General features: G+C 44.6%; 1 protein-coding gene across 1 annotated transcript in view; it reads right to left on the reverse strand.

Annotated features, from left to right (window-relative positions):
- Positions 1 to 3040: 3040 nt before the first annotated feature.
- Positions 3041 to 26066, reverse strand: part of WDR43 (WD repeat domain 43) — a 26360-nt gene continuing 3334 nt past the window's right edge. Inside the window, exons 2-18 of the mRNA XM_018568145.1 lie at positions 25746 to 25880; positions 24632 to 24753; positions 22437 to 22557; positions 18646 to 18779; positions 16824 to 16926; positions 15310 to 15374; positions 13567 to 13738; positions 12791 to 12877; positions 11645 to 11776; positions 10102 to 10245; positions 9911 to 9997; positions 9588 to 9619; positions 8565 to 8628; positions 6133 to 6269; positions 5940 to 5980; positions 4871 to 4920; positions 3041 to 3453 (exon numbers count right to left, since the gene is read on the reverse strand). Coding sequence (XP_018423647.1) covers positions 3316 to 3453; positions 4871 to 4920; positions 5940 to 5980; positions 6133 to 6269; positions 8565 to 8628; positions 9588 to 9619; positions 9911 to 9997; positions 10102 to 10245; positions 11645 to 11776; positions 12791 to 12877; positions 13567 to 13738; positions 15310 to 15374; positions 16824 to 16926; positions 18646 to 18779; positions 22437 to 22557; positions 24632 to 24753; positions 25746 to 25880 — 1764 coding nt within the window. The 3' untranslated portion in view covers positions 3041 to 3315. The remainder of the gene's footprint in view (positions 3454 to 4870; positions 4921 to 5939; positions 5981 to 6132; positions 6270 to 8564; positions 8629 to 9587; positions 9620 to 9910; positions 9998 to 10101; positions 10246 to 11644; positions 11777 to 12790; positions 12878 to 13566; positions 13739 to 15309; positions 15375 to 16823; positions 16927 to 18645; positions 18780 to 22436; positions 22558 to 24631; positions 24754 to 25745; positions 25881 to 26066) is intronic.

The raw sequence follows: 26066 nt of genomic DNA on the forward strand, positions 1-26066 counted from the left end.
GTGCATTCAACCTTGCGTGTTGAAGGTCCTTTACTGTTTCTGCATAAAATGTGCCCCTGTACACAAAACCAGCTCCATAAACACATATGACCAATTTATAGTTTGGAGGCACTTTAGTTACCACGAGCTCCACTCTACTGTGCAACCTAGTGATGAATTGGAAGGTCTTCTACATCAGTACCGAACCTCACAAACACTTTTGGCTTAATTTGGACTAATTCCCAGACACTCAGATCTCATGGCCATAGTTTTGTGGGACATCCAGCAAGCTTATTAGGAGGTGTGATCATACACAAGGTGCCCATACACTTTACAACCCTTGCAAGAATTTTGTCTTGAGGGTTGTAAAGTACTTAAAAAATGTACGATCTGCTCATCCTGGACAGGCAGATTGTACTTGCGATCATCGCAAGCCCGCCACCCTGAGGGGCGGGCTTCCGATGACTAATGAGGGGCGGGCTTACGATGACGGCAAACGGGCAGTGTGTGCGTGCGCACATCGGCCCGTTCGGCAGTTGTCAAACCAGCAGGCCACTAACTCGCCGAGAATTGTACGATTCCCGGCGGGTTTTCTAGCATGCTGGTTCGACAGAAGACGTGCGACAGTACAGTAGAAACAGTCGCATGCCTTCTATACACTGCACGATCACGGGATTTCACGCGATTCTCATACGAGAATCGTGCAGTGTATGGGCACCTACACAAAGGAAGCTATTACATGCCCACTGGTGGAAATTGCTCTGACTGATTAGTTTCTAGACTTGGAAAGATCAGGTTTATAGCACACTGCCTAACAATGCATGTGTGCGCTGCTTCTGTGTGGAATGAAGGTGCACTGCAATGCCTTGATAGAACACATTTTCCCCATCTATGCAAGTTATATACACTGCAGCACATTGGTGTGAACGGTCCCTATACAAAAGCAAGACATTTTTGCCTCTCCTCTGCTGAGGGACTGGGTTGGGCAACACTGTCCAACAGGGCTGGTGTGAAGCCACACTGAAAGCTAGCATACTCGGGGCTCTTCTGCTAGATGTGCTTCTTGTGGTTTTGGTGGATAGTTCAGCTTCTTCTACGTTGTTTTGAACATTTTGTATTTTAAAAACTATATATGTACTACAAACAGGCAAACCAAACACAGTGGGCTAAAATCAGGCCGCAGCCAAGAAAAAGAGCACTTCAGTCCTTGCAGTAACAATTGAAACTTCACATTGTATTCCAGAAAAACACCTATTAAAAGAAAAAACCCATTACTGAGGTATTTGTCTACAAAGTTTATCAGCCGGAGAAAAGCATGGACCCCATTCAGATTATATTCTTAAATTGCATGAGGATTTTCAGGCTGGGTCTTGGAGGTATGAAATGCCAATGTATACCTTTGACGCTAGATATTATTCCAGGTGGTATAATTATTAGATTTGTCTAAACTAACTATTCTCTGTAGAGTGTACAACTCATGTGGAATCATATCCTTGTGCTTTTTAGTTATATTTTATGGCATGTTTTTCGGTCTTTGGTTCTATAATGGCACCCCAGGCAGATTTTAAGGGGGACCCCACAAAAAGTGGGTTTGCCCCTTCACATCAAAGTCCCCCCCACATCCCGTCACCCTTTGCATGTAGCCCCCTTCACATCAGGAGCCCCCACTTACGCATCAGTCTTCATTCCACCTTCACATCACCGCCCCACCACCACAAAAAGGTGAGGCACACTAGCCTGACAGCGCCCCGGTTGAGAAAGGCTGGCTTATACTTCTAATATTCCTTTCCTCATGTCAGCATATCCCCTCCCTTCTCCATGAGTATGCAGACATGAAAACAGAAATGAGATGTGGGCACCTTTAGGTGTAACCACAAAAATGTAAAACAATTTGCAAAAAACTGAAAGGAGATCCGATTGGCCATTAGAATGACTTCCATTCAGACAAACTTTACAGGAACATGTGAATGTCAGCAGGGCGTTCACAATGCTTGATCCAGCATTTTTCACCCCCCTGCAAAGAGGAAAGACTGCCTGGCGCACAAAATCAGGCAGCTGGTGGTGGGGCCTGGCAGCAAGCTTCCGGATGAAAGAGGAGGCGTGGCTGGGGCAGACGCAGCCTGGCCGGCAGAGGCTTGGGCGGCTCCAGGAAAGAGCTCATTATGTCCCCTTACTTCACTGTAAAGCTTCAGAAAAGTGGTGGATATGTGACCAAAGCGGACCTCCTCATCTCCCATTTGGCCAGTGGGTGGAATTGGACAATGCACACACATATTGGCTGTGATGTGTAATGCTGCTAGTGTACTTCAAATCCTAGAATGCCCCATTTGTAAAGGTCACTGCTGCACTTTGCACACAAGCTCGCCTAGGGCAGCACGAAACCTAAATACACCGCTGAACGTCACACCAACACAGGACAAAAGGAGAACTATAATTTTTTATTCACTTTACAAAGGTGGCGTTATTAACTGTGCCATTAACAGCTTTATAGACAAATATACTGTACAATATCCTGGAGGTTATACAAAGAACTGCAGCCGCCTCAAACACAACAAATTCAGCCTTGAAAAAAAACCAAGAAAAAAAAAAAAATTGCATTAAAGGGGAAAAAATATTCCACTTGTCTAAAGGTTCATTTTAGACCGATGGGATCAATGGCTATTTTCATACTGTACAGGTTTAATTAAAAAAACAAAACTGAAGTCTGTTCGTTATCTTTTTTTAAAAATAAATGCACAAAATAAGCCAATGATGCACGGATTTAAATGTAAAAATCAAGATTAGAATAAAAATTAAATATTTGCATAAGTGGTGATCGGACTGAGTTCCATGCTCGATCCCTCCCGTGTCGCCAAACATCTGGGATTGAAAAGTAAAGATCATTTCATGACTTAAGCTGTTTGAAACCTTTTTAGTTCTTTTCTGTGAGGCCGCAGAGCAGGAAGTATGGTGTCCATCATTTCCTGCAAATTCACAATGTCGCCGCTAGCAAAAACTGAACACCTTGGGGCGTGTCACATGACAGCATTGTACAAAATGGCAGGAAAAAAAAAAAAAATGGCAGAAATGAGCGCAGAAATGTATGTGGAAATTAACCGAAGGTTGTGGATGAAACATCAGAGAATGGTCTCTACCAGTTGTTGAGGATCGGAACAGGGAGGGCGCGTGGGATTCTCACTGAAAAGGCAGACACGGTTAAACATTCTGTAGGTTGGTCTAAGCTCCCAATCCTCCTGAGGTCACCTATCTTCCAGCACAGCCTAGAAGAGTCGGCACAGTGGAGGGCCGGCCAGTTTTGGGCACTGTAGGGCGATCTTCCCTTACACCGGAAAACTGCTATTCACTTTCGTCCCCGGAATCTCCGTCAGAATCGCCATTTACTTTGTCCACGTTCATGTCTTCCTCTGAAGACTCTCCCGACGTCTCAGCTTCACCATCATCCTCCTCCTCCTCCTCCTCTTCTTCCCAATTATCCTAAGAGCAACGAAGAGGCAATTGGTAACAGATGTGTAATTAAACCTTACATCCCAACCTGATTGGACAGAGGTCTTCCCTCTGCTCAGTATACGTGCATGGATATCAAGGCAATATATGGAACTTTTGCTGCAATACACGCCAGGGGTGTGGAATTCCTATTGCCGGATGCTCGGGACATGCAGTTCCGTGCGTTGGGTGAGTTTTTTTTTTCTACATGTAGTCCTGCTTCTAGCAGGCAGCAGGGCTAAATGTAGTGGGAGCAGTTTTGTACAGGTGATCTTGGGACTGTACAGATGTCCAAAATCACTTGTAACTAGCTCGATTCTCCCTCTCCTCCCCTCTCTTTCTGGCAGCCGTGTCCTCTAATACCGTTTCCGGCTGTCTCCCTTTCTGCCCCGGTCTTAAGGGTCTCTTTGGGACCACAGCAAATTAGATTAGGTTAGAGAGGATGGAGCAGAGCATGTCTGTTCTCTGCTCCGTATAAGCAGTGACAGGAATGCTTGCAGCTTTCCTGTCACAGAACACGAGCACAGTGCTGTGCTAGAACTCCTGTGTTAGAGGTGACCGGGTCAATAAAGAGAACCTGTCACCTCCAAAAGCAATCACACAGGGACGTGTTATCTCCTGTGTGATCGCAATAAAGTGAAACACATTGTGAGAGATACATGATCGCGCGTGGCAATGTGCGTAAAATCTTGTGGATGGCCAGGTGGTCACAGAATCGCGCACCACTGCTTATTTCGCTAGCAGTGCCATTATTTTCTATTGGCACCCAAGTTGCGCCAGGCAGATTACACGACAACACCGCTTGTGCAATCGCGCATAATCACAGTTGGAAACATCGCACGGTGCGTGTCACAAAAAAACCATGTACCTTTTTTCAGCAATTGCCACGCAGATGTAAACCCATCGAAATCAATGGGGCCGCGCGGCAACCACTGTATGTAACACCAAGTAATTTGGGAAAATGGAATTACCAGCACAGATCTGGCCCCCTCTCCCTCCCCGTTATACTTGCCTTTCAGCAGAAGCGCCTTCCCCCGTCCGCCAGTACCATCTGTGCCATGTATTCTGAATCTCGCTTGCAAATTGCAAGCACTCTTTGGTCAGCACGGTCACCTGACGGCGCTGACCAATGAGAAGCTCTTAGCACTGCTAAATACGGTTTTGGTTAAAATTATTTTTTGGTATCCTGACGAGTAGATCAGCCCCCGCTTTAGTCCTTGGAGAAGTTTTTTTTTTTTTTTTTTTTAAATTTCACACCCCTGCACTCCTTCAATCCAAAGCCGCCCTATGCCAGCAAGTAATTCTAGTGGATTCAGAAAGCATTTGCTCCGCACGTAACGTTCTCCATTAGTACAGAGCATTCATGACAAACAGTATAACCTGAGAACCAGGCCTCCAATATACTCACATCAGAGTTATTATCCTGCTCATCTTCTCCGGCTTCCTCATCTGAAGACTCTGCAAGACAAAAAACAACAACGTCTTGTTACAGTGGGCCATAGTACTCAGCATAGATACACGGAAATAGGATTACCTTCATAGACATGCAATACATTCAGATCCGAGAACTCTTGTACAGTCTGAGTTTTATGCACAGGAAAACAAACGTGAACTCATCTCTTGTACAATGTCCGCAAAGAACTGGCACACAGGTTATTCCTTCAATGTATCAATACTTCAAGAATGGTGTGAGAAATTACCACTCCATCTAAAAAACACCAGGTCCATATCAAAAACACCAGGCTGGGACCTTTTATTGAGCAGGAGTGGTTCTTAAGGGATGACAATGACTCAAAACAATGATAAATGTGCCAGAGTATTAAGAAACAGCAAAATCGCGCTATGCCTAGCACTGCTTCATAATGTCATGTATAATTATTAGTAGTGGCCATTACAAGTTTCAATTAAATTTACACTATATAGGCAAAACTATGTGGATCACCTTCAACATGATGGTGTTTAGGGGTTTCCAGTGAAGAGCACTGTTAATACTTCAGACATTTTAGACAACGGTGCTCTTCCGACGTTGTGGTAATCGTCTGTTCCAGCACGGCTGTGCATGTGTGCACAAAGCCATCTGCATAAAGTTATGGTTTGGCCTGCTTGCTGTGGAAGAACTCAATTGCCCTGCACAGAGTCCTGATCTCAACCCCACTGAACACCTTTGGGATGAACCATTTGAGATGCAGGCATTCTCATCCTAAAATCAGTACCTTTTGGTTTGTCCATATGGCTGAATGGGCACAAGTTCCAACCAACACACTCCAAAATCTTTTCAAAGACAATGGAGGGTGTTACAGCAACAAACAGGGGCTCAAATCCATAGTAGCACCCATGTATACCCAAAAAGCTGGTGTGCTGGTCAGGAGCCCAAACTTTTGGCCCAGTATCAGGACTTGTTCCAATCTAGACAGGTAGCCACAAATAGCTTTGTTCTGCAGTTTACACCGAACACACCAGATAATAGAGGATCTTACCTTCCTCATACACCACTTTGGCGTCCTGGTTGGCTTTGAGCCTCTGTGATAATTCAGATAATGCCACCTAGTGTAAAACAAAGAAACCATTAGGACGGGACATAAAATCATCACTGCAGTCTCCATAAACCTCTTCCCATCAATGTGTGCACAATGGATCACATACATGGGTTACTGGGATTAAGGGGAAAACACCTTACTCCCAGAAGGCCTCACCTGTGAGATGAGAAGATAGAGCTTTCCATTCAGACGGGACATTTTCTGCATAGTCTTCACCCGCGCCTCCAAGAGTTGATATAGGGAGCCGAGTTGAGGGACCAAATCTGGTAACTGCAAGACAATCTAGGTTACACCAGGCACACAAAACGGCAAGTATGAAAACAGTCACTACACACTATGGTTTTTTTTACAGCAGAGGACATCAGGAGCTTCCTTTTTCAAGTGAAAATGTTGTATACGAGAGGGCCAATCAGGCTGAAGTTAAATTCACCCTGTCCCTGGTATAATTCCAACCTGCAGCCCTCTGTACAAAGAAGCTAAATACCTGCCAAGCAATCAGCGAGTCTGCACCAAATCAATATTTAGTGTGTCCACCCTTCACACCAATCTCCGAGGAATAATTACAATCAGTTTAAGGAATTTAGCAGATTGGTTGTTCCAAACATCTAAGAAGTAATTCCAGTTCTGTGGATTTAGGCTTCCTGTCGCTTAGGCTGGGTTCACACCTAGGCGTATCGAATATGTGCATTTGCCTTGCGCTGTGCCGCGTGTTTTTAATGCGATTCGCGGTAAAAAAAAAAAAAAAAAGACAAACGCGCGCTTCCAAGGGCTACCTGGCTGTATCCCAATGGATATGCGTGGCAAATACGCCCTAAAGAAGCTCCTGTACTTCTTTGCGTGCTCGTACGCGCTGTAAAACGCCCAGGTGGGAACCACGCCCATAGGCAATCATTGGTTTTCACATGTTGAGCGTTTTACAGAGCGCAGGAACGCGCTGTAAAGCACCCAGGTGTGAACCAGGCCTTAGGTTTCGTCATGTAATCCCAGACAGACTAGGTTCAGTGGGGACCATGCCATCTCAATCTGCCTTCAGTTACAGAGCTCACATTTGAACGCCTTAGTCCTGAGCACCTGCTGCCAGTGTTCTGCACACAAGTTTATTGCAGTTTCATGCATAGGCGAGTCCCTTGGTCTTGTTTTCAAGTTTAAGGTATGGCTTTTTTAAGCAGCAAGTCTTCCAGGAAGACCACTTCTGAACAGATTTCTCCAAACTGTAGAAGGGGTGCACCAGGGTCCCACTGGTTTCTGCTAGGTCAGAACTGATGGTGCCAATAGACAGCATTCCATTTCAAAGGGAAGTCACCATGAGGTCTCACCTGCTGCACTACGTTTCCTTGGTCAACCACTGCGCTCTGTTCTCATAGGGATCCGATGCTAAATGCTTCTGTAGAAGAGCTTGGACAGCACAACTAGAAACATCATCCTTCCTTGACAAGTCTGCCAGTGAGACCTTATTAATGCCGTAAGACCACCCTGTTTATCGTTGTGCCGAGTCTTGCCATTTTGAAAGAACATCGGTTTCCAAGCGACCTCATTCGTTTTATTCACCCAGTTCCATTCCTCCTACACAGCAGATTCTTTGATCTGATTGTAGTTTAATCTAAATTAGGGGTAGCAAAGCTTTTACCCTCCGGCTGACACCCATTATGCATCTGCCTGCGACTGACAGCCTTGCAATGCCTTATGGGACTTGTAGTTCAACAGCTGAAGGATCGATGTTCAACCACCACTTACCTGCATGCTCTCTTGTAGATTAGCACCCGTTGGTGGTGCAAATTTTTTTTTTACATCAGATAATTTTTATTTGTATTTTTCACTTTTATAATTTTGCATAACAAGGTGACATTGTATACGGTATTTTGTAGTACACACAGTCGAAACAATAAAAACTTAACGCAACAAAGACACAACCAGTGGTCATATTAGTAGCGTATACATACATTTTGTGGGGCAGGGGGGCACACATATGATACACTCCCGAATATATTTTGTAGTAAATCGAACACATAAAAATAAAGCAACGTCTTCTACCTCCAGTACCATCACATCATATCCCCACTGCACCCTCCACATTCTTCTTGCGTGCTGGCACCATTATCTTGCCTATCTCGCCACCATCACAGTTCCTCTCACCTCCCCTTCACAATTGGTGCAAATCTTTAATCGTGAACTGGATCAGCAAAATCCAAAATACAAATGGTTTGCCAAAATACCTGGGAAATTGATGCAGTTTTAACAGTAAAGGGTGACCACACCAAATATTGATGATTTGGGCATCCCCCCCCCCCCCATGCACTTAGTAGGTTCATTAATATACTATCCATTTTTGAAAGCATCCTTACTTTAAAAAATAGCCCAGTATTGTGTTTTACAATTCAGTTTACTGTACACGTCCGCAAGGTCAAGCCACAAACTTGAGACACTACAATGTAATAAGAACAGGACACCAACGTAATAGATGCTACACAAGACAAACAAATGACATTTCATTTTCTTGTTTCAGGTCTCCACATTTGGCAGAAAGGTACTGAGCTGTGAAATAAAATGGCCAGGCAAAACACTTACTGTAGAAAGATAGGATGCATGATTAATGAGAACCGACTTCATCCAGCGTACCATCAATATCGCACTAGAGACAAGACAGACAAAAAGGTGAGCAGAAGCAGGGAGGATGGAAACCAAAACCAATGTGTTCCAAATCATACAGCTACAGCATTTTAGATATACTTTCTCTACCCTTATTCTAGTTCTTAGTTGTTGCCTTATGACTGATAAACCACACTTGCCAAAAGTCAGCTATACCAGGTTTGTGGCATTTGGTGCAACTTATGACAAAACGCAAAGTCAAAAGCATTACCCCCCCATTACGGGAATATATACTCTGGGCAGAGGTTTGTGGACACCCAACCATTTACACTAGAGCTAGTTAGACTCTTATTCCAAAACCAAATAGTGTTAATATGGAGTTTCCCCCCTCTTTGCAGACATAACGGCCTCCATTCTTCAGGGAAGGCTTTCCAAGAGAGTTTGGTGTAATTGTGGGACTTTCAGCACATTCAGCCAAAAGAGCATTAGTGCGGTCAGGTACAGGTGATGGATCAGAAGACCTGGATTGCAATTTGCATAAAGATGTTCGGCAGGGGTACAGGACAATCGAGTTCCTCCACACCAAATCATGTCTTCATGGAGCTGGCTTTGTACACAGGAGCACAGTCCTACTGGAACAGAAAAGGAAGATCTCCAAACTTACCCCAGGGCTGGAATAGCACACAATTGAGTAAAATGTCTTCGTACGCTGTAGCATTAAAAGTACCCTTCACTGGAAATACCCAAACACAATCGTTTGTAGGGGTGTCCACATACTTTTTTGCCTTATTGCTAGGTGTGATGGTCTGGTGTCTACAAACATGTGGCCATATCGTGCACACAGGGAAAGGCTTTATACTGACTTGCAGGAACTGCAATTATAATAGATTTCTCTAGGAATGCAAGATCACTAAGAAAGTCGATTCTGATCATAGGTAAAAACCAGACACCTCAATTAAAACTGCGAAAAAAGGCTTCAAAACTAAATTCACATGTCCTTACCTGGATGGATGTCCTTGTAACCTTTTGGTGAGCTGAAAAACAGATCGGTATGAATATGAAACAGCTGCACAAACATCTGTAGAAGCTGCCTAACCATCTCTCCCTCCATCTATTAATATGACAAGTGTTAAGCTGCATTGTGACTGGACCGGATAAGCCAAGGATCCGGACAACCCCCTCTTCCCCCTTCTCAGCCTGACTTCTGGTGTGCAAGGGATCACAGGATATCAAAAGTAAATTTTGGCTAACTAAGCAATAGGTGAACTGCATTTAAGAACTTCCAAATGTCAGGTGGTTATACAAAGTCCAGGAAATGTTCTCACCTCGTGTACGAGCGGTAGGACAGAGTACAACGGTATCTGTGCCACGGTCTTCCTTATCAGAGTGTCATTTTTGGTCTGGAATACTTTCTATGAAACGGGCAGATGATTTCAAGTTTGTTACATGCAATGGACAATACAGGAAAGAACAGTACAGTATAAGAAAGGAGCAGTCCACCCCAACACACACTTACATTTAAGATGTGGGGGTCACTGCTTTCCAAACCCTGCGCAAGCAGCACTGAAAAGTTGTCTGTCTGTGGCAGTCTGCCTTTACTCTGCACTTTGGGAGGTTCGACATCCACAGCCATAGCACCAAGCCGTTCCTCGATAGTGGCCTAAAAAAAGAGATATTTTCCTTACAACTTATTGTCCACAACATAGCAAGAGATACATAAAAAGGGAGAATTTACTTTAGACATCTAACGTTTTCCATCATGCCTGAGGAAGGTACATTACATGACATAAGATTCCCTGCGTATGTGGGTTAGCTAAAGAAAGCAGAGTAGTAATCTAAAGTCCAACTGAACTTGTAGTTTAAATCCAAAATACAATTCTGCTTTCCAGGGGCACCAAACCCAAAATGCGAGCAATGGCTTAGTTTGTTTTCTTTAGAAAGCAGCCACAGCCTGAGTAGGAAAGCATGTCCAGTGCAAGCAGCGGTCTCTTGACCGAGGTCTGACAGACCTCAGCAGGAAGTATGAACTTTGCAAATTGCAGCCGTCTAGTTAAACGTAGTCAGAACAAGTCCCCTTAACACAGGTAAAACCAGCCTGGGTATCCAGGCATCAGTGACCTTTAGTCACAAAATGGTTAGTAACCCAAATGTATGTTAATGGTATAGAATGGGTTAATAAGCCAAAATTATGTTTATGGCAGAGAAAAAAATGTGAGTCCCGGAATCAAAGTCCTTCCAATCATTACTCGTGGGGATACCTACAGAGACCAGTTTCTGGGTGGACTTCATGGCTGTGTGTGGGGAGGAGGAGAGGCGAGGAGGCTTTCCTGACAGCTTTCTGCTGTCTTTGTATTCATTTGCTCTTTCTTTCCTCTCCATCTACTTTTAGCCATTTCTTTGTCTTGCTACTTTTTCTTTCTTGCAGCACCATAACTAGTCGTTTAATCTCTGGTCATTCCTTACATTTAGGCAGGAGCTACTGACAAAACACGTGAATGGGAATTTTTGGAATTTGCATTTCTCAGGATGTACTGCCTCCTAGTTTGAGGTCACTGTCACCAATGACCACCATTGCACTTGCTCATCTTTTTGTATGTACTTTTGATCTTTATACTTTGTTTCTTTGTATGAAACTTGAAAATTTAAAAAGAAAAAAAATCCTTCCAATCATCCCACTCAGACAGCCAAGAGAGGTGTCTTCACCTGTTATCTGACACAAGCGAAACCAGACTGCAGTCATCATGGCAGGACAATAAAATATAATGTGGGCGCAAAGATACAACTGTGGCCAAAATCAGCACAAGATACCCTTGCAGCCCAACGTAAGGGTAGGAAACCTTCCCATTCCAGCGCTGTTGAACTACAAGTCCCATGGAGCACTGCAAGACTGGCAGTCACAAGCATGACCCCTAGAGGTATGATTGAATTTGGAATATCAGCACAGATGGGAGTGTAGCATTTGGGACAGGGGTAGGCAACCTTGGCAGACGAACCACTGATGACATCAAGACAAAGTCTATGGTAATAAAAGTTTAATAAAATCCTAAAACCACACCTACCTCCTTGTCATTGGGTTTCCGCTTCCTATCCGACTGCGCAGATCGGGATGCTGCCGATAAAGCAGCACTGTGTCCTGGAATTCCGGGGACGAGGACATTTGTGCCCGATGATTTTACAACAGGCGTTTTCACCTACATTTATAAAAAAAAAAAAACAACGCTCACATATTAACCAGTTCAGCTCTCACCAATATATCCCCAATGGGGTGTATAACTTTGTCATTACTTAAAACACAGTTACGGGGTTAAATAGGAAAACATTTTTTCTGTATTACCACTACAGATGAAACAGCGGATACAAAAAGGAACAAATGTTCCTTTGTATCTGTGTCGGGTCTTTCCTTTAGTGGCTTTTACAGCTGCCATATTTACACAGCAAATGCCGGCCGTCATTGTGACAGGAACTGCCGGCAAGTGCAAGGGTGGAACAGCGACAGGGCAAAATGGCGCGGCATACTACACATGTCCAGTGTACTTTAATGAAAGTTTCAACTGTGTGTGTAGTACAGTGTCCACAACAGGTTAACTCATATCACAGAAGTCATTGGAAACCACAATATACCTCACAGCTATGTGCCAGCAGCTTTACCACAACCCCGTGCCAGAGAATCAAAGACCTTCACCAATCAAAATATAACCTAAAATGCCCTGTACTGGTGGGCTCATCAAATTCCTCTACCCCTCCTCAGTAGTGAAGGGAAAACTTAACAGGAACTTGGTGACTTAGGCTAGTCCCATAAGTCTACTCCCACACCCAATGTGCATGCATGCTTGGTCTATTAGCCGATTGCTTACCCCATCCAACATCCTATCACTAGTTAGAGTGTCTGCTCAGACAGCCAAGAGATGACAACATCAGCACAAATCAGAAGATTGCGAAACCATTCTCTGCTCATCATCACAGCTGACCACTCTTACAGGGATGGGAGGAGGGGGGGCTACTAACATTAGTGGCATGCAAGGGATCTCAAGCACCCAAAAGTGGACGTCTGCATTTGCAGTTATATGAACATTGCAACACGTACACTAAATAAACTGAACTGTAGATGGAAAGTGGTTACCAGTGTTTAAGCCATTCGACGGGACAGACAAGACAGACCCACGCAATCACCCTTATTGCAGTTAGCATGACATTACTAGACTCACCTTGGTTACTGCTGTGTCTCTTTTAACTGGTGCAGACTTGTGGGTATCTCGCACTAAGCATATGTGGGGTTCATCTGTTTGAAAGGCCTAAAGAGAAACCAAAAAGAAGTTACATATGTCCGAATGGCAAACTTTCAATACATTCATTAATCTATACTGTGCAGAGTTCCTACTGGCAATCCTGACCTGCAGAACAGTTAAAGTGACCCTAAACTCAGTTGTTAAATCTTAAAAATACACGAAAAAACCTTATTACCAACAATGTCTCTTATTTGTGTATCATAAAGTATAGGAACGTCACCAGCACGACAGACTTAGATGTCAGTGCAAATCCATTTGATGTCAGTCATCACTAAGTATCAAGCGCTTTCGGGGGCCACGCAGGGTCCCCTTCATCAGGCTCAGAGTAAACATCCATCTGAGCCTGATGAAGGGTACCCTGCGCGTCCCCGAAAGCACTTGATACTTTAAGTAATGGCTGACATCAAATAAATGGATTTGCACTGACATCAAAGTCTGTCGTGCTGGTGACGTTCCTATACTTTACGATACACAAATAAGAGACGTTGTTGGTAATAAGGTATTTTCATGTATTTTTTTATTATAGATTAATATGTGCAGCGTAATTGGCCCATATGGAACCATCCAAGTTCAATTAAACCTACACATTTTTCCAACAAATGGCCTGAGCCATGTAATGCTCATCCAATCTGCACAGGAAGTTCCCTATACAGAACACAGCTTGTAGTGAAAGTCAGCATGGTCTTATGACGTACCACTTGCTCAATGACTGGCTGCATGGTGCTGCCATAGTAAAGTAACATAGACTCTCCATCCGGGTAGAAGGCAGCAGAGAGAATGGGTACCGGCTTTGGCGTGGAGCTCTCATCGTTGCCCGACGTAGCTATCTGTACTGTACTGGTGGGAGCAACAGGCTTCTTATAGTTCCTTTAAAACAATAACACGTATTAATACACACCCAAGATAATCATTTCTTGTAATATTTTTTTTTTATTGTCATGAGAAACCTCAAACTTCACACAGAACCATAGAAGCATTTTGTGGACTACAGGAGCGCAATCAAACCCAGCAAAATTGCACAAAATATGAAGATTTTTACCATTTGTAGAACAAAATGAAATATTTTGTATTCTACAAGCAGGATCGTCGTTTGCCTAAAGTCTACAAACATCTAGTCATTTCCAGTTCCCAGATCACGGTGGCCTGTGGAAATGCAAGTTCTTACTAATGGAATCCGGTTATGAAACCGAGCCTGGTGGGGAGGGATGGGATCAGGGTGCAGGCAGAAGCAGCCGAGTGCCTCTACCTGTACAAAAACCCCACTGGGGAGAGTAGGTGACAAATGCTGCATAACATATGGGTTGGGAATCACAGCCCTTAGGGACCGTCAATGGGCTTCTATCAACTGCATTACTTTGAGACTAAGATCATTCAGAGTTAATTTACAGGAGCATTTGATCTGAAGACCTCCTCCGGAGCTGCAGTTGGCTTCCTTCTGACCTACTTCCAGTGTGTTTCGCATTCCCATAAACTCATCAGGTTTTTACTTCTTGTGATCCCAATGGGGAGATTTTTTTCCCACACTTGTCCCTGCCTAGAGCACCTACTGTGTGTTTAAAAGCCAACAGTGCACTTTATTACAACATGACATGTGCAACAGAAGCAGTAAAAGTTCCATGGAGCAGTGTTATATGATGGCGAACATCTTACCAGTACATATGAAGGCGGACAGCAGTAGGTGACAGACTGGCAGTGCTCAGACACAGCCAAGGAAGTGTCTTCACTTTATTCAGAAAATTGAAACCACATTTTTGGATATCACCGCATGTGCCAGTATTACACCCACCGTGACACCATTCCTAAAGCTACAACTAAAGGGTTCAAGTAAAATCAAAAGCATTTATTGGACAGTGATCCATAACCAGCTCTATTATTTATAAAGGGGAATTAAAGGAGAACTATGGGGTTAAGTCTTTTCCCCATAGTTCTCCTTAGGGTAACAGGACACAAACTAGCGTCCTCCCGTCACCCTAGGCTCAGGATACCGCAAGCTCTAGCTCGCGGTATACTGAGACGCCGCAGCTGAAGCGGATCCCGACAATTGTGCCAGGATCCACCCAGCTGCGCGAGTGACAGCTGGCTCTGCCCATCAAGAGGCAGAGCCAGCTGTACCCTCCCCCTCCGCCAGTCAGCGCTGGCGTATCGGAGCGGGGAATCCAGCCCCTCCCCTGCCATGGCAGAGAGCCGTGACAGGATCGAGAGGTGAGCGAACACTGGTATGTGTTCGCTCACTTCCCGATCTACTGAGCCGACCTGTGACAGTCTCATTGTCACAGGTCGGCTAAAACTATGAGGTGAGTGAAAAGCACTCACCTCATAGTTCTCCTTTAACTATTCAGCGTAGCTGAATAACATTGTTGTTTATACAAGCTTTCCATTGGCATGTAAAAGGTCTATCAGGACAAAGCAGCAAATTATAACATCCCACTGTATCTTACCCATTTAACACGTGTTTGAATAGGTGCAGCTGTCCATCCCTGGACACCACGGCCAGCTTCAGAGGCTGCAGGATGAGATCAATAGAATAAAGATCAGGCATACACAGAACAAACTGAACAGCTGAAGAATAGTAACATCTTACATCAAATCTATGTGCGACAGAACAGGGGCATCCCGAGGCTGGGCGACACCTGGAGCGGAGACCGGATGACACCCCACCGTGACGCCATCGCGCGGAGGTGTGATGGACGCCGGCAGAGAGGAGGGGACGTCCACCCAGCGGGATGAGGTATGCCGCCGGGTCCCCTCCTCTCTCCCGACACTGTCTGGGTCTTGGTCCGTGACCGAGCGCCCGACTTTTCATAGGGGGGAGGGGGGGGGTGCGCGAGGTGACAGCAAAATGACTGTCATTTTGGTGTCACCCCTCGAATGGTGGCACCTGGGCACCTATGGCGGGATTTGTCCAGTCCCGCCATAACCTAGTCTGTAGTTCTCAGATATACATCCAAGCATCGTAACCCAAGAGACCTAACCAACCATTAGGTGGAGCCAGTCCACCAAAAAGGATTAAGCCAAACTCTTGTGAATACCATCTGAACCTGGCTCATCCCTCAAGGCCTGGTCTTTAAAGGCAACTGATTACTTGAGGGAAGTCTAACAGACTTGCTGACCTCCCGTTTTTCTTGTTCTTTGTGAAGTGGGTAACGAGGTTCATATAATTACTATGTCCTTCATTGAAGTATAACCTTTCTGTATGTAACAGTTTGCACACACCTGTAGAAAATAGTTCATCAGTTGCATAAAGTTCTTGAGCTGTGGCGAGTTCATCCAGTGAATTTGCTTACCCCATCCAACATCCTATCACTAGTTAGAGTGTCTGCTCAGACAGCCAAGAGATGACAACATCAGCACAAATCAGAAGATTGCGAAACCATTCTCTGCTCATCATCACAGCTGACCACTCTTACAGGGATGGGAGGAGGGGGGCTACTAGTGGCATGCAAGGGATCTCAAGCACCCAAAAGTGGACATCTGCATTTGCAGTTATATCAACATTGAAAAACGTACACTAAATAAACTGAACTGTAGATGGAAAGTGGTTACCAGTGTTTAAGCCATTCGACGGACAGACAGACAGACCCACGTAATCACCCTTATTGCAGTTAGCGTGACATTACTAGACTCACCTTGGTTACTGCTGTGTCTCTTTAACGGGCGCAGACTTGTGGGTATCTCGCACTAAGCCTATGTGGGATGGTACATATGGCATACCATGTGGGGATTGGTCCGGCTCACTATAGTCCAACAATGGTCTATGCCAGTGGTGGCGAACCTTGGCACTCCAGCTGTGCCAAAACTACATATCCCAACATGCATCTTCCTCTGGGAGTTATGTCTGTGGCTGTCAGAGCCTTGCAATGCCTCATGGGACTTGTAGTTCCAAGGTTCGCCATCACTGGTCTATGCTATCTGAATAAGCAGACTGCAGAGAGAAGAAATATTCAAGTCTTACCTCGTCTTTGCCGTTTGAAGGCGCCAGGTCTACAGCAACCGGAGAATCTGAGAGTGTAAAGGACAGAACTGCGCTCGTCGCTTTCTTTTCGGTCCGCACCTGCCTAGAAGACATAGTGCATTTATAGGCCAAGTGCTAGAAAGTCAACCATGAACATTATTGCTTCACTTCACATTCAGGCGACGCCTGTGCAGCAGAAGTGGTGAAAGTTGCATGGTGCCGCATGTTATCTGATGGAGAGCCCAAGTACATAGGAAGGTGGACACAAGTGGGTGACTGGCAATGCTCAGACACAGCCAAGGAGATGTCGTCACTGGATTCAGAAAGTTGAAACCACATTTTTGGATATCATCACCGCACGTGCCAGTACTAAACCCACTGCGACACCATTCCTAAAGTGTTCAGGTACAATCATAAACATTAATTGGCCAACCTTGATCCATAACGTCCGCTCTACTCATTATCTTTAACAATTTTGCGTGTCCTCTTAAACTTTTTACCTGCAAAGCAGAACGCCAAGTACCTTAGACGCCATCAGCTGCAGTGCACATGCGCTCACAGTAAACGTGTTAAGAGGAAGAGAAAGATGACTGTCCTGCTACGCCTTGATTGTCCAAGCATCTAGCTGGGGATATGTGCCTGCCCAGGCTCTGGCTATGCTGACATGTCTGGTTCACATGATGAGCAGAACTACAAATCCCTCGGCAAGTAGAGGGTCCCAAATACATCAACTATTTGGCTCTTGCCTTCAATTCAGCTTTTACACTTCTGGAATCCTATACATTGCAACACTATAGTACCGACTTGGGAGAATCACTCTAGCTGTGTACTAGGCATACATCACTTATTCGGATGAACAGTTCCCGGATAAGGACAGAGATTGCATTCTTTTTAGTCTGAGCAGCCTGACACATGAACTCAAAATGGGCCTTTCTTCTCTGCATGGTTAAAGTACATGTGTGTTTTAAGGGGGTCTTACAGATATTATGAATTTCACATTACAATATAGGGCAACAGTAATTTTTTTTTTTTTTTACTGCTACACCTTTTATTTGTCCTAGTGCTTCAGTCCAGTGGTGCTGCCTAGGCTGAGATGTTGTCATCAATCAGCTGCACACAGGAGGAAGCAGCATTTCCTCAGTCTCCTTTCCCCCAGTCACCCGACTCCAACACTAACTAAAAGTTACAAGGTGCCCTCTACCTTACACAGGTAGGCCATAAACAAAAGAAGACTTCCCGGGCAGCATCACCACATGGAAGCCCTTCTCAGCGTTCTGTGACGCGCTCCCCAGCTTGACTGAGGAAACACAAAAGACTGAGGGAGTGGAGGAGAGGAGGGTCTTTTAAGCAAATTAAGTGACGTGTTTCCTGTGTGTGGGGGAGGAGATTCCATCTCGTGATGCTGTCCTGGAAGACGTTATGGGAAATCAGGGCTGATCTGTGAACACAGCCAAGAACTGCACAAGCGCCAGGATTTACACAATTGTGTCAAATGAGCCAGAATCTGCATCTGCTGCCATTACAACTCCTGTTAGAATCAATACTAGAAGTCTCTGTATCCTGACTGAAAAGACTCCTACAAGTCCAAAGGTTCAGGCACACCTATAATAGAGCGCTTTTCCCTTTGTGACTGCAGACTAAGGCACTTTGCTCTTCTATCAGATCAAATCTCTATACCACACAGGGAAAGTTATGCCGTTCTGGGGTTTTGCAGCATGCTGCATAGTCAACCTAAACAAGATTTGTTAACACTTTGTAGCTTCTGGTCAATAAGAATTAAAACCCAAACGCACAAGTCTCACAGATAACGAAGCCAGCTTACCACACACTGATTAACCGGTCGTGTAACGCTCCAGACAGGAAATACAGGCCTGTTGTGTCACTGGATGAATGGGACTCCCCCGGAGGTCGTAGGAAGATGAGGGACGTGACTGCCGACGAGTGCCCGGTGAATTGCTGAAACAAGATCGACAGATGAGCGGCAAGCTTGGCGACGGCAATACCTGTAAATCAATCTATGCTGAAGACATTTAATGGCACAACTGTTCAACCAACCGCCTGATAAAACCCAGGAAGAAAGCTGAGAATTTCTCATTTTAAACCAGCTTGCTCAAGTTTAAAAACCGCAACCTATACTTGAATGTCTAAATGAAACCAGTTATCCCTCAGGTTCCAGATCACATGACCGGTGCCATGGCACTCGGAAGACTGTTAGATGACGTTCAGGCAGCATGTGAGCGGATGTAGCCCAAGTCTTCAAAAACTGGCACTGGAACCGGAGTGATACAGGTTTCATATCCTCCGGTAGCTCATATAAAAAAAGAGAATTTAGGAGGTCATGTGGAGTGGAAAGACAGCAAGTGTTAGATCCTTCGATTGTTCTACTGATCTCCTTTCTCCAGTTGAGGAAAATCTACTCAATTAGTGATCCACTGAAGAAGAAAACTCAAAAGCATCCCAAAATCATAAAAAAAATTTCCAACTTTCCCACAATTTTGTTCTGGATGAAGTTCCACTTTTGAAGTAGAACATTGGAAAGAAAAAAGCAATGGAGCCGGAAGATTTTTCTCATATTGCAGAAGATACATATTCAATCTCTTCTGCAATCCCCATTGGTTATTCTCTGCCATCTCAGTGTACAACACAGACGTCTGCCAGGTGCAGGGATAATATTCATTCATTCATGTGCACATGTATTGGAGTTAAAGCATGACTCTGGGCAAAGATGATCTTAACCCTTGGAATGGGGCTACCTCTGCGCTGCGAGGGTTACATGCTCATTTTTGTCTAGGTGCTTAAATAAAAAGTTATGCTGACCTGAACCGCTAAGCCGGCTCGATGCTTCTCTGGTGCCTGAAGCCTGCCTACTCCTCCACTGCAGGAAGGGTATGCTCCATGGCATCCTGATGTCCAATAAACTGAGGGGAGATTTATCAAAACTGGAGCAAACAGAATCTGGGGCAGTTGCCCATGGCAACCAAACAGCATCTCTCTTCAGTGAGGCAGAGAAGCTGATTGGTTATAGTGCAAATCTGCTCCAGATTTGGTCTACTCCAGTTTTGATAAATTCCCCTGCCTGTGTATAGATCATGACTCAAGGATCCTTATACCGCTGCAGCGGAGGGGGAAAGAGAGGCTCCAGGGACGAGTCTAACAAGCCAACTCTGAGGATGGGGAGAGTACAACTATCTTAGCACCTAGACAAAAAGGAGCATTTAACCCTTGCAGTATGGGGTGGGGTGTCCCACTCCAAGGGTTAAGAACATTTTTGCCCAGAGCTCTGCTTTAAGTAATTCAAACTCTGGTTAGTCAATGTTGAATCTGAAAATCTGGGTGAAGTGGACATTCATGAGGAAGCTCCTGGGCCTCACAGCTGGAACAGGAAGGTATAACAGACTATTTCGGCTTTAAAATGAAGCCTCTAAAGGGGCAGGTTGGCAAACTCCAACCCTCCAGATGTAATGAAACTACAAACGTCACCATACCACTGGGAGCCTGCAGCTGTCAGTCAGTCTTGCAATGCCTAATAGGATTTGTAATTGTACCACAGCCGGAGAGCCAGGAGGTTACCTACCCCTGGTCTAGGGACAGAACCTGGAACAAGCAAGCAGGAAAGAAAAAAGTCAGACATAATCAAAATATGATTATCAGCTTTTTTAGCTAGAGCAGGGCAGGATGGGACCCTCCGGCTAGAGCAGGGCAGGATGGGACCCTCCGGCTAGAGCAGGGCAGCACTAATCTATGCTGCGGGTGTTAATGTCTCAGGAACAGGTATAAGCTTCACCCTCTATATTTGGCCTTGTGACCACTGTTACCAATACAAAACATGAGGGGAAAGCCAGACGTTGGAGACTTCTACTCAGTTACTGATGTGTCCCCAGGACGGTATTGAAGAAAAATACCATTAACAGGACAGATAGCAAAAAGACCTTTCTTTTATCGGCTGTGAACTAGATTTGAACACCATGTGTCCTAACAAAGGGTCACAGACTTCAAATCATTGTATGTTGAGAGGAAGGTTGGTCTGATCCTCAACTTTCAAAGTAGCCTGGAATGTGCACAAAGACCTTCAACCAAATAGCAAGAAATATACTGGAATTGTTTTTTTTAGATATGCTGTATGATTGGGACCACAACAGAGGGGTTTTCTCAAATTCGACTGCAAAAGTGGAGCTGCACTTCAATTGCTGCATGCTTGTTCCAGGTCAATAACTTGGCAGTGATGCCATTACCAGGAGGACCGCACCAAAACAAACACATTTTTTCTATTCTCACAGGTTCCATTTAATAAAAGCAGACGTCACAGTGACTGGATCTCCTTAGAAACTTCACAGTAAAACTTCCTAAGGGGGTCTTCGGAGAGTGTTGTGGAATCTGGAAATTGGTGTACCACAAACAGATAAACCAACTCGGTATCATCCACATTGATGTTGCTGTCTCAAGAACAGGCAGAGACTGCACAATGAAGCAGCCCTGAGCTGGTAAGACAGCACATAACCTACCGAGTGACTGACCAGACCCCATCCATGTTTACTGATTGTCTCTGAATTGTAAATCACATTGGATGACATGAACAGGATGGGACCCTCCGGCTAGAGCAGGGCAGCACTAATCTATGCTGCGGGTGTTAATGTCTCAGGAACAGGTATAAGCTTCACCCTCTATATTTGGCCTTGTGACCACTGTTACCAATACAAAACATGAGGGGAAAGCCAGACGTTGGAGACTTCTACTCAGTTACTGATGTGTCCCCAGGACGGTATTGAAGAAAAATACCATTAACAGGACAGATAGCAAAAAGACCTTTCTTTTATCGGCTGTGAACTAGATTTGAACACCATGTGTCCTAACAAAGGGTCACAGACTTCAAATCATTGTATGTTGAGAGGAAGGTTGGTCTGATCCTCAACTTTCAAAGTAGCCTGGAATGTGCACAAAGACCTTCAACCAAATAGCAAGAAATATACTGGAATTGTTTTTTTTAGATATGCTGTATGATTGGGACCACAACAGAGGGGTTTTCTCAAATTCGACTGCAAAAGTGGAGCTGCACTTCAATTGCTGCATGCTTGTTCCAGGTCAATAACTTGGCAGTGATGCCATTACCAGGAGGACCGCACCAAAACAAACACATTTTTTCTATTCTCACAGGTTCCATTTAATAAAAGCAGACGTCACAGTGACTGGATCTCCTTAGAAACTTCACAGTAAAACTTCCTAAGGGGGTCTTCGGAGAGTGTTGTGGAATCTGGAAATTGGTGTACCACAAACAGATAAACCAACTCGGTATCATCCACATTGATGTTGCTGTCTCAAGAACAGGCAGAGACTGCACAATGAAGCAGCCCTGAGCTGGTAAGACAGCACATAACCTACCGAGTGACTGACCAGACCCCATCCATGTTTACTGATTGTCTCTGAATTGTAAATCACATTGGATGACATGAGAGGCGAAGCGAAGAGTTCCAAGTGAATCGATAGTTGAACCTCAGAAGAGGCATCTTTGCCGAGCTTATTGACCCCCAAAATAGTCCTCTTACCATGCCCAGCTTCTGGACATCACCAATATCCTTACCCTACCCCAGACTCAGCACTCAAGTCAGTGTAACATACCCTGGTGACATTTTTGGTTTCCAGGTCCCACAGTTTGATAGTCCGCCCCGCAGACAGCAGCATTTTTCCATCTGGACTTATACACATACAGCTGACGCTGCTGTTGTCTGCTTTCCATTTGCTGTGAAGGGGGAGAAGGAAGAGAAGAGTTACCATATTGCATTTCAGGGACGAGAACCTTCAACTACCGAAAGGAACACGCTCAGACAGCCAAGAGAGAATCACCATTTCTAAGTCAGAAATAAGCAAAACCATTCTACATCATCACAGCGAGAATTTCCAGGTAGGAGGGGTGGCAGTATAACCAGCTCAGGTTATTTATATTTCACCTTTTTCCTACTTTGAAGTTTCTTGTTTTTTTAATAAGTGTTACTATGGATAAAAGTAATATTTTATAGTGTCATTACATTAAATTAGGATTCTGCTCTGGAGTGCCTTAGAGACCAGAAGGATAACCCACTGTCTGCTCTATGCGACTCCTCTTCTAATACAATGATTCCCTCAGTGGCTTAGTCATTAGCACTTTGGCCTTGCAGCACTGGGGATCCCCAGTTTGTATCCCGGTCATGACACTTCTGCGAGTTTGCATGTACTCCGGTTTCCTCCCACACTCTAAAGACATGCTGCAAGGTTAGTTGGCTCCTGTGCAAATTGGCCCTTGTATGTGTGAGAGGGACATTAGATTGTAAGTTCCTTGAGGGGATGTGCACTATGTAAACCACTCCCTGAAATGTCTGCTATATATATATATATAAAAAAAAATAAAAAAAAAAATCACTCGGCTTCACTCTGCACCCTGGGGATGGACATGTAGCCTTTTGTACAAAGTTGTCATGGGACAGAAGAGCTGGGATCTCTAGAGAAAGAGAGAGCATGTGTGTGTGTGGGGGAGGGTCATGGGGCACTTGAGCATGGATACATTTTGCCTAACAATGTTGGGTACAAAAAACAACAAATCTTTATATTCTTCACAGAACCTATGTGCCCCATCCCATCTTGCAAGGTTTTTGCCCTCCTCTATGCCCATAGTGTAAAACCTGAGTACCTTGTAGAACAAGGATGAACAAATCCGCACTTCCAGCTGTGCTTTAACTACAAATCCCAACATGCTGCTGCAAGTTATGACCAACTGTCAGTATTGCAATGCCTCATGGGACTTGTAGTTCCACAACAGCCGGAGGGCTGTAGTCTCCAACAACTGTAGAACATGCTACAGGACTGCCAGATAAAGGCCTATTGGAAGCAGATTGTTCAATTTCCTCATGACCTCCCAGGTGCCCCTGAGCCCCAAGATGTGTCTAATAAGCATACTAGGAGATAGATCTTTTATAACTATGACGCAATGTTCCTCCAAGAAACTGTTCAGATTTTTTTTGACAAGTGTATGGCATCCAGTTTTCCCAAATGATTAAATTCTTCTATTTACTTTTGGCTAGCATGAGAGACCCTTATAACCAGTCAGGTTTTTACTGCTGTCTATGCGTTCACTGAGATTAGCGATGCACCGATACCAAGTACCCATACTCTGTACTTTTCCAGCTCCAAGACTAGACTAGAGAAAAACTCAAAACTTGGGAGGCAGCTGTCATGTGTAAGGAGCACACGGAGCTCCCGGGATTTGTACATCTGTTTTAATGTACGATTTTGTTTTTATAAACATATATCAGAGAGGCACCGATACCAGTTTTGCAAGTACAAGTACTGATACTCACCCAAGTCCTCACAGATACAAGTACTGATACATTTTTGTTTATTGTCATGCAACAGTTTTTCTAAAACAATACAGACGAATGATTTCAGGACAGTGGTGGAGCACCAGAGCCAGGTCCCAGCTGCAACCGCTGCAACCCTGGTAGTTCTCATGAAAATGCCAAGTATCTGGTATGGGTGCATCCCTAACTGAGATGATTCACATTCTGTTTCAATGACCACTGAGACAGGAAACCCATAATGTGACCGTTGTCCCCATAACATAAAATGAGATGACATCTTCCTGCGGGGTCAGCGTGTTCAGGATGGATTTTCCTCACTAGCCAACACAAAATGGACACGTTTTGTAATCGGAAGGAGAAGTAGTGGAAGAATGCATGGACTTATTTTATTTTAGAGCCTTCCTTCCTGCACATTACTAGGAATTGTTCAAAGTTAAGGGAACTTTCTGATAGTAACAAAACACAAAGTTGACGCAGGCTCACCATTTCACTTTGCAGGTCTGTGTGTTCCATTCTATAATGTGTTTGTCTTCTGAACAACTGTACAGACAACCATTGTCCTGATGCCACCTGATGCAGTTTACTCGGCTATCATGGCCACCAACCTGCAAGAAGAAATACATTCCCTTTAAATAGCAGAGCAAACAATATCTTCTTCCACAATCCGCTTTGGGGGGGGGGGGTCCTAGGAGAATGTTGTGGTAGATGTGTAATGTTGGACACACACACGTTGCTATCTCAGGAACAGGTAGAGACTGCACAATGTAGCAGCCTTGAGCAGGTAGATAGCGGAGACCATCAGAGTGACCGGACTAATGCCGTACACATGTACCGAGAAGTGTTTCTGGATTTTTGGGGGTAACATTTTTTTTAATGACATTCATATTTCCATTCAAAACTGCAGCTGCTGTAATACTCTAAATCTGTAAAAATTCAAAGCAATATGGTGACCTAGAGATGCTAACACACAGGGACCATGGGGAACAGACATAGCCCCCCTCCAGAAGGAAGGACAGTGTCAGCGCCAATTCAGAGATGATTTGCGGATCTGCAGCCGAGTGATACACAAATAAGATACATTTTTTTAAATAGTTGCGATACCTGAATTTTTGGGGGGGGATCTGCTGACTTTAGTGTCACTTTTAATGTGGTGGCTTCATTAGTTTGAGATTTTTCTCCCCTTTACTTTACTTGGGTATCCTGCTGCTTACACAATTCCTGTCCTGGGGTGACAACACTCCTCTATAGAGGGAACCATGGTGGTCACCCAGCCTGGACTTAAAAAAATAGGTCTTCCTGTCCTCATGTTCATGAAATGGGATGAAGTTTATAGAAAGATGACATTGTTTGTGCTTCTGTGTATGAGGTCAGCCGGTATTTTCGGTACCTGCTGAAAAACAGAACACTAATGCAGCCACCACACGGGCTGGTGAACCGCCACATAATAGTTCTCAGGTTCGGCTATCCTTGGCTCACACATCACTGGGCGCAGTGCCTGTAGCAGTGACATCTCACCAATCTCCACCGTCTCTTATAGGGAGGTGACTCCACTGAAATATCAGTTCTGAGCAGAGAAAGCCGATAGAAACCAACTCACCAGTTTGCTTTGTAGTTCTCCTCTGACGATGCTGTACAATAATATGGTGCCGGTTGCTGTGCCGATTGTGAGGAGGTCGTATTGTTCATCTTTGACCGCAGATTCCGATTTCCTCTTCTTCTTCTGATGACTTTCCTATAGGAGACAGGAGGACGTGACACTTAGTGCAGTGTGATTAGCATGCGGGGTACAAACATGGGAGGGATCAAGTACCGGAGATCAGTACAGGGATAAGCATGGAGGGGAAGGGGGTCCCAGAGATCAGTACAGGGATAAGTATGGAGGGGAAAGGGGTGGTCCCGGAGATCAGTACAGGGATAA

This window comes from Nanorana parkeri, unplaced genomic scaffold (assembly GCF_000935625.1).
Source record: "Nanorana parkeri isolate BGI_ZX_2015 unplaced genomic scaffold, ASM93562v1 scaffold31, whole genome shotgun sequence".
Classification (NCBI taxonomy): domain Eukaryota; kingdom Metazoa; phylum Chordata; class Amphibia; order Anura; family Dicroglossidae; genus Nanorana; species Nanorana parkeri.